At 40.4% G+C, this 8,364-nt stretch overlaps 1 protein-coding gene across 2 annotated transcripts in view; it reads right to left on the minus strand.

The window, feature by feature from the left end:
* The window catches only part of CCDC62 (coiled-coil domain containing 62), a 15,936-nt gene extending 7,589 nt beyond the window's left edge, over positions 1-8,347 (minus strand). Inside the window, exons 1-9 of one of the 2 annotated variants that reach the window (XM_009321179.1) lie at positions 8,222-8,347; positions 7,788-7,980; positions 7,019-7,185; positions 6,162-6,263; positions 5,655-5,826; positions 5,468-5,569; positions 4,221-4,309; positions 3,142-3,242; positions 1,805-2,539 (exon numbers count right to left, since the gene is read on the minus strand). In XM_009321179.1, the coding sequence (XP_009319454.1) occupies positions 1,805-2,539; positions 3,142-3,242; positions 4,221-4,309; positions 5,468-5,569; positions 5,655-5,826; positions 6,162-6,263; positions 7,019-7,185; positions 7,788-7,980; positions 8,222-8,257 (1,697 nt within the window). In that variant the 5' untranslated portion in view covers positions 8,258-8,347. Of the gene's footprint in view, positions 1-1,804; positions 2,540-3,141; positions 3,246-4,220; positions 4,310-5,467; positions 5,570-5,654; positions 5,827-6,161; positions 6,264-7,018; positions 7,186-7,787; positions 7,981-8,221 lie in introns of both variants that reach the window. The other variant, XM_009321180.1, reaches the window with a different exon arrangement.
* Between the last annotated feature and the right edge of the window lie 17 nt (positions 8,348-8,364).

Genomic DNA, 8,364 nt, shown 5'->3' on the forward strand with positions numbered 1-8,364 from the left:
CTACACACAAAATACATCATCAGCACTACGAAGCCAGCAATGGAAAACTGGAGGATCCAGATTCAAGTCCCAGAAGGAATGTTGTGTTTGGTCTCTGCCATTAATGCCTTAACAAGAAGCCCACACTGAAGACTGCAATACTACGGCCTTCCTCCCATTTACGGGGTGAGAATTTATTCGGTGACAAATCAGAGTCAGCAGAGGCTGGAAAGCAGACCATCTGGGATTTGCACTGAGTCAATCCACCCCCAATTATCAGGGCTCCCAGGACCAAATGTGGGCATCAGGAAAACTTGATAGCTCAGCAGCAAATCCCAAATGGGTAGAGCAGCCCTCCCTCACTGAAGGATATCTGCTCTATCTGCATTGCCTGGGTTGAATTTGTTCCTTCTCCCCTAAAATCCTCTTAAGGACAAGACAAAAAGTGAAAGCAGTTTTCATGATTCAGCCTCAAAAGAGATTTGGAAGGATGGCAGCGTGTCACTTGTGCTGCTGGGGGAGTAGATAAGAGAGGTCAGGGTAGACATAAGGGGAATGGAGTCTTTAATGATTTATGGACAGTGGAAACTAGAGAGAGTCCACACACAGCGTGAAGCTCAGCTAAGCTGCGTGGGAATGTGCCAGGACAGCATTCTTTTTCAATGGCTGCCCATTCACCTTGTTTCTGAACAGGTCTGTCTCACTGCAGTAACAATTTCTATAATATTTTTGTTTTAAAAGCAACACAGAATGAAAGCGTCTGTACATCAGATATTTCCATTCCATAACATTAATTTGTTTGGATTTGCTGGCTAAAATTCTTAGCAGGTTTAAACAGCTGTTCATTTACCATATTTGTCAAACTACCAGCTGAAAAGCTGCTACTCCTTCTCTTCTCTGTCTAAAAGGCAGCTATGAAATCTCTGTAAAACTTCAGAAATCCTTCTAAAATAGAGCTGGTAAGTCAGTTTTTGGAAAGGAAATAGAGGAACCAACACAACAAACCCACAGAAAGTCACAGCTCTGAATGCCCTTACTTGTGCAGGCATAAAACCACTTCTATAAATGCGAAGCAGCATTTATATCTCGGATACCTTCCAATACCACTGGGACACCTGAGTATTTTTCCGACACTTCTCAGCATTAGAAACCTCATTCTGCTCATCCCCAACCACATGTCCCTTTTCTCCGCCCCCAGTATAAACACAGGGATCGAGTCCCATGAACAAAGACGCACTGGAGAGCGGACAGATTGCCGTCCTTTAAATCTTGCCATCTCATTTTCTTGCCCTGAGTGAGGAAAGCAGCCTGTGCAGAAAAGCTGTGTCCTACATTCTTGCCCAGCCACCGTGTGATTTCTCAACAGAAATAACACAGTCACTAAAGCATCAGACAAAATCTAGGTTTGTTTCTTGCCTTACAGAAACATCACTGCAGCAGTCCAACTCTGGTCAGAACACATTTTACCCACCAGATTCACAAGCAACATCTGGAATTCCAAAAAAATCAGAAGATTTTTTAAATCTGCATTTTTCTCAATGAGTTTATTTGGCAAGTTATGTGGTATTGCAGCTTCTCCTACCCACACAGCTCTTGGGGATAAGAGATGCGAAAAAATAAATGCATAAAAATAGAATCATGATACCTTAGAGCTATTTTAACTTATTTAAATTTACTACTTTTCAAGTTGGTAGACTAGTTTTAAAACAGCAGTTACTTCAAGCATCACTTAAGATAATACAAATTATTGAGAGCTCATACACCCAAGTCTCTACGTAACTCCGGCTTGTACCTATCTATTTCTTAAATGTAACAAGCACATAACCTTTTTGAGCTGGCACATTTCATCTCTTGTGCGGTCTCGAGGCAGTTGCAATCTTTTCCATCTCCTTTTATGGGTTTGAAAATCTTCAACCATTCCGGATCTGACACTGGCTTCCACCATGCATCTTTTTTTATGATGAAGTTTTTACTACAGGAATCAGATTCAGACTTGTGAATTGCAACGGGAGTCTCTCCGCTTTTTTGGCCAAACAGAATTCCAGTTCTCTCTTCCCAGGTTTTATTTTCATTATCAGTTTTGTCAGATGTGATGGTGTTCTGGATCAAAGTACTTTGCAAATCTACACAAGAACTGACGTTAAGCCAATGCTCATATTCAGGTAAAGGTGACTCAAAAGTTTGTTGGTCTCTGCTTTCCACTCCATTCTCAGAAATTCCCCTGTTACTCAATGGCCTTGTGCTGTTTGCCTCACAAAATACTTTGCTGCCTAGCTCATCGGAGCTTGATGCAACATCCTGCTTTTCTTCTTCTTCCGTAAGGACAGCCAAGACTTTCACAACTTTTTGACACTGGTTTAAGTACGCTGAGGTGGTTTCCTCCAAGTCTGATGCATTCAGTAATAGTCTATTATCTACTTCACACATCTCAGAGGTGGTTTTTACCCTACTTTTTGGAACTTGTGCAGTTCCACACTCCTCGCATATCCCGTGGGTGCCCTCAGTCCTAACCATGTCTGTCTCGCTGTTACTTTCAGGGGCAGGGAATGGCATACCTATGCTACAATGGTATGATAAAGAAAACAGTCAGAAATACTGCATTTAAAGAGCATACATAACTATACTCAAGGTTAAAGCTACACATTAACCAGAGGCTGTAGCCATGGTTCTGCGGTAGTTCATATACCAACAGGCAGCTGTATCCTGCCAAACCCCAACAGAAGTCTTCCCAGATTTGGCTGTTACTTTCCAAAATCAGTCTGAGAGTTCCCTCATGTTTTATACAGCGTGATGATTCTATCTGATCCTCCAGGGTGTACACCAATTTCCTAATCTGAAAGCACAATAAACTTTGATTTTTAAACAAAAGCAGTAGCGGGCCAGATTAACAACCCCTACCTCCAGACTATTCAATTTTTAAAAAAAAAAATCATTAACTGCCTGGCCTGTATACGCTTTATTCTGTGGCTGATACTCATGGTGTCTCCTGACCAAAGTTAAAAAAGGTATCTGACAACTTCACTGGATGTTTGTGGTTGAGTCCAGCAAAGCCGTCTTGACACAGCACACATCTCTCTCAGGATGTCACTTGTGGCTGAACAGTGAAGTCTCTCTCCGAGAGTAAACTACTAAAAAAAAAAAAAAGAAAAAAAATTACTTTACCTCCTTTCATGTGCTGCCTTTTCATGCTTTTGCCTTAATTCCTGAGAGCTCTCCAAATTGACATGAAGAAATTGCAAGTCACGCTGCTGTTTTACGTAGATCTGTTTAAAGATAGTAATGCGCATTAGTGAAAGCCTGGAGTGCAGGAACATTGTCATCGGGTACTAACTCATTGCTTGTCTTCCAAAAATATCCTCAAAACATTTTTATAAACCAATACCTGTAGTCAAGCTATTGTCAAAGCCTTTCAAATCTAAGGGGCCACCTCTGCGTGTATTTAGGAAAATAACATTTTGCAGCAATAAACAGTATTTTTCTTAGAAGACTGCAGTGTTCTTCTAAGATGGAACCACATTGAACCATAAATACAAAATCATTACTGTTATTTGATATTTAACACACGTTGTTATTACGTTGTTCAAAGTTTTGCAGAATTACAGGACATGAATGACGATCACGGCATTTGGCTTTCACTGCAGGGGATTTTTTGTAAAGCTAATGTAGAAGATAACATACCGATCAATTATTTGCAATTAAAAAAAATGGAACACGCCTTGAGAACCTCACGTGAGCGCAGATGAAAACACCGGTTCCAAGTCTCTCTTGAAAAACAGATCTTTCAGTACACCCTGCCCCTTTATGCTGCGCGAGTTCACCTTGGGCATGTGTGCGAGGCAGCCCGCCCCACTCCCACTGCCTTTCACGTGGTTTCTCGAGCCTAGCACTCTCTGGTTATGCATACGCACCGACAAACTGTTATCTCAACAGGGTGCCCCACTTGACTGCTGTGAGGGTGGCATTATACTCATTGTAGGACCAAGTAAATACAATTATACAAAAAAGGCTAAAAGCACATGTAATTACAAGGATTTGTACCACGGGTTTTTAATTATAACAAAAAAAAAAAAAAAAAAAAATCAACATTCTGTAGGGACCCCAGCAAGGCAGAAACAGCAAATTTGGGTTTTTTTCTTAATTAAGAATAGCTAGATCAAACTTGTTATACTGTTCCAGGCAGATCTGATGTTATTGAAAAATGCCTTCATAATCTCAGAGTAGAAACATAATTAGGTTTGTACCTGTCGCAAACTTGACAGTTCTGTGTCAGTCCGCGCTTGTTTAGACTTGGCAAACTGAAGAAGTTGATCCTTTCTCTTTGCTTTCTCAACTGTTCCAAAACATATACAATTTTTTAATTACTTAAAGCGAATAGACACAAAGCAAGTACATTTGTTAACACCTATGTCTGTAGCAGTGGAAACAGGTACCTATCCAAAACAAAAGCATTTTATTAAGATCAATGGGATCTGTTTCCCTTCCAAATAAAAAGAGAACAAAAACCGTAAGACAACTAAACAGATCAAGTATTTTCCTTGGACTTTTCACCAGCACCTAGCTTTATTTTACCAGCAGCATTATTCTGCTTCATTGACTGATTCATTTTACTTTTTCACATTAACATTCTTCCATGGAAAGGAAATTCAGTAATTAATTCCAATTCGTGCCTTGTGCAGGGAAGCGCTGGGAAATACTTCCCATTACTATTGTTTTTAAAATAATGAGACATGGATCAATATTTGGCAAAGGTAATGGCAGATAAAAAGTGACTGGCAAGTAAATCGCCTCACAGCAGAGGACATCTTCGGTCATCTAATCTTTCAAGGTATATATTGCTTGTCTGCAAGAATACCGCAGCAACCATCAGCCTGCCTTTCTTATCCAAAGCAGCACAGAAGAGTTCCTCTCTACCCAAAACCAAAGTGAAGATATCAACAGATAGCAAAGCTGCAGTTTTCCAAGTCCTGCATATTAAACCAGTCTAAACCAATTAAAGTTAAAGAAAAGCAAGAGAAAAAGTGCATTTGTAAACATACTGCTTCCATACAAACACCAGAGGGAGTGGATGGGCTGGTAATTTCGTAGGGCCTAAGCTTTAGGTTTTGCATGTGGCTTCTTTTCGGTAGGTCACCATTTTCTATGCAACCTGTGTCAGAAGGGAGAATGCCACCCCCATTTATTGCATTAATACCACAGGAGACATGAAAGCATCAAAAATTTTCAAGAGAGAGAGAATCCTCTGAGCTATTTATTCCTCCATGCGTAATCATATTGGTGAACTTTGTGCTTTTACAAGATTTTATAAACTGTCCCTGCAGAAGCCCTAGATACTGCTTTCATGGAAGAACGACACACAAACCCTTTATTAAACTGCAAGAAAGGTAGATAAGAAGCTGCCTCCTTCACAGACATTAGTGAACTGTGGTTGTCTAGAAGTCTCTTGAGCTGTTGAAAGCTAAGGCATGAAAAGCCAGCTGCCCACACTTACCAATAAGTGCGAGCTCATTCCTCAAGCAGCCATTTTCTTGTTTGAGGTGAGTGATTTCTTCCTGCTGCTTACTATTTTCTTTCATCTTTTCACAGAGGTCATCTTTAAAACAAAATGTAGTATTTCCCAGAATGAAAAGGAATCATGCTGGCCCACACTAAACTAGGTGCCCAGTATAAACATTTACCTTTCAGCTTATTTGTTTCAAGTATTAGTTCTTTCAGTCTCAGTTTGAGGTCTTGCTTTTCTTTGTTGAGACTGAATTCCTCCATCTTTGCTGCACGCAATGCACTTTCCAGCTTTTTGAATTTAGATGTAAACTCAGTAATGTGATCAGTTGTTTCAAGTATAGCCTCATCCTGAAATACGAAATGGAACGTATTCTTGATTATTGTTTTATCTTCATGAATGGATTTTGACAAAACAACAGTACATCTTACTGCAGTAGTTATAGCTACTTCACAGATTTTCTTCTGAGCTCTTGAGAAAATAAATAAGTAAATCAAAGCCAGGAAACAAGCTCGTTTATGAAAATAAACCAGTTTATTGTTTGCTGACCACTTTTCCCTTCTCAAACAAGGCTAAGAATTAAACAGCAGTGAGATCAACAGAGACTAAACCACTGCGGTCCAGTCACCAATAACTCCACTGCACTTTGACCGCATTTAGTGCCTGATGAGACGACAGATGTTACCTTCAGCTTAAGCATAGTAAGTAGCTCCTGTTCTCTCGCTTGCAGCTGGCCTGTTTTAGCAGACAGTTCCAAAACTGAGCAGTGGAGACTTTGATTTTTCTCCTAGTGAACAGAAGTAAGTGTGTCAGCTATTACTTCAGTGATTCAGAGTTACTATTTTTCCAGTAAATGTGTGCACAACTTTATTTAAACATCATGAATGGCAATGTGGGATTCTGAGCAAGCTGTGAGGATCTGAAGAGGACTGGAGTAAACATTGTTCCCCAATTTGTTACAACCACACGTGCTTGCAATCAAGGATCTTAATATCCTGCATGCCTTAAGTCAAGCCGATTAGACAGATGAAAGCGCACAATACTGCTTTACTGTATTGCATCCAGGGGAAAAAGTTATCCCAATAAACACATCATTGCCAAATCACTTAAAAAAAAAAAATCTAGAACCCTTGAATACCAATTATTTTTATATCCTTAAACCGTTTTCAGGATATTACAGCTCATCATAGTAGTCAAAGCTGTAAATCAAACTTTCCGGAACCTCCCAAGCAAGTACCAGAACTGTTCCAGGGGCCAACAGTGCCTTTTGCAATTACAGTGCCTGACATTTTTGGAGGCAAGCGGTTCCCCAAAACTAAGCAAACAGCAAACTCCAAATCCTAGCTTAAGAAAGCTTTTCTGCCCCTTTTTTTTTCTCCCAACGCATCAGAGCCATATCTTAATCTAACATTACTGTACTAAAAGACAAATGCAACTCAAGAGCCTTAATATGAAATATTTATTCACTAGTGAAACTCACAAATGCCACCGGCATTCTGTACATACATGGACCGCAAAATCAGACCATTACTCAACTCCTACCTCCAGAGCCTGACAGTGAACAGTTGCATCTGTTACTTTTTGAGACAGCTCTTTAAACTTCTGTTGTGTATTTTCAAATGTTGTCTTACTGTCATTCTGCTGAGATTCTAAGAACTTTAACCTTTTGGTCAGTGATTTTATAATTTCATTTCTCTTGTTCAGCTCATCTGAAAAGAAAGGAGACAAGGTATCTGTGGGAAAACAGCTCACTATCATGCAATTTTTCAAATCTCAGAAACAATTTAATCTAGTGTTCCAGAATCCTGCGATTCAGGAATGGATGCTCGCATTGCATACTCTGAAGCAGGATTCCCTAGCTGCCCAGGTCAGATGGAGTACGAACTCTGTGGTGACCTCTCTACTACGGCTGTGAAACAAGACTATTCAGAGCTGCCAGGTGATTCGCCGGTTGGCTTGCGGATGATGTCAGAGCTGCACAGCAGAACGTCAGAGCACAGGCTCTGCAGTACACCAGCATGTTTGCAAATTGTTCTCTTCCCCCCCATTTATTTAATCAGATTTTCTTTTAAGGAATCCACAGGAGCAACTTACATATTCAAACGAGAAAGAGCTATCTGATTATCAAAGCCCCTTCAAGATCAGATCGCTTTAGTACCAACGCGGAAGTTTTGATCTCAGGAAGACGACAACCAAATTTAAGGCCAAGAGGTAGGAAACGGTTCCTTGTATGATGCAAAACTGCTATTGAGGGGTCTGAGCACCTGAACGTACTTAAAAGGGTCTTACTCTTTATACACACAATACTTACTGTTTAATAAGTTGCATCGTTCTGCTAAAGTCAGTACTTTTTGCCGATCATCTTCCCAGGCTAGAAGCTGTCTCTGATGCACTGCAACCATGTCATTGAGTTCCTTATCACGATCTTTCAGTTCTGCAATTAAAAACTGGAGTTCTTGCCTCTGTTTCTGAATGGTGCTGTTCTCAAGGCTTGGGCTAAGTTTCTGTAAAAGGTAACACATGGAACACATTTCAACATAAAGAAGCAACAAATTCTCTGATAACAAACTTGAGGTTTTAATCTAAGTTAAAATATTTTTATATTATAAACAGAGACCATTCCAAAAAGTTCCTCATGCTTGTGGTACCACCTGTGGTCCTTGACCGAAACCGTCTGCGGTACAGCGAGTAATTTCATGTTCAAAATAGAGCGCGCCGATTGTTAACTGTACTTTTATTTTTTACCTGGGGCGAAGCAGAAGGCGGCAGTGATGAATTCATAGGGCTCTGGGGAGCAGAGCGCTACCAGGCACCGGCGGATACCGGTAACTATTTATGACGGTAACGTTCAGCATGGAGGCTGCCTCTGATTTAAGCGCCACACCGTT

Source organism: Pygoscelis adeliae, unplaced genomic scaffold (assembly GCF_000699105.1).
Source record: "Pygoscelis adeliae isolate BGI_AS28 unplaced genomic scaffold, ASM69910v1 Scaffold93, whole genome shotgun sequence".
Taxonomy (NCBI): Eukaryota; Metazoa; Chordata; class Aves; order Sphenisciformes; family Spheniscidae; genus Pygoscelis; species Pygoscelis adeliae.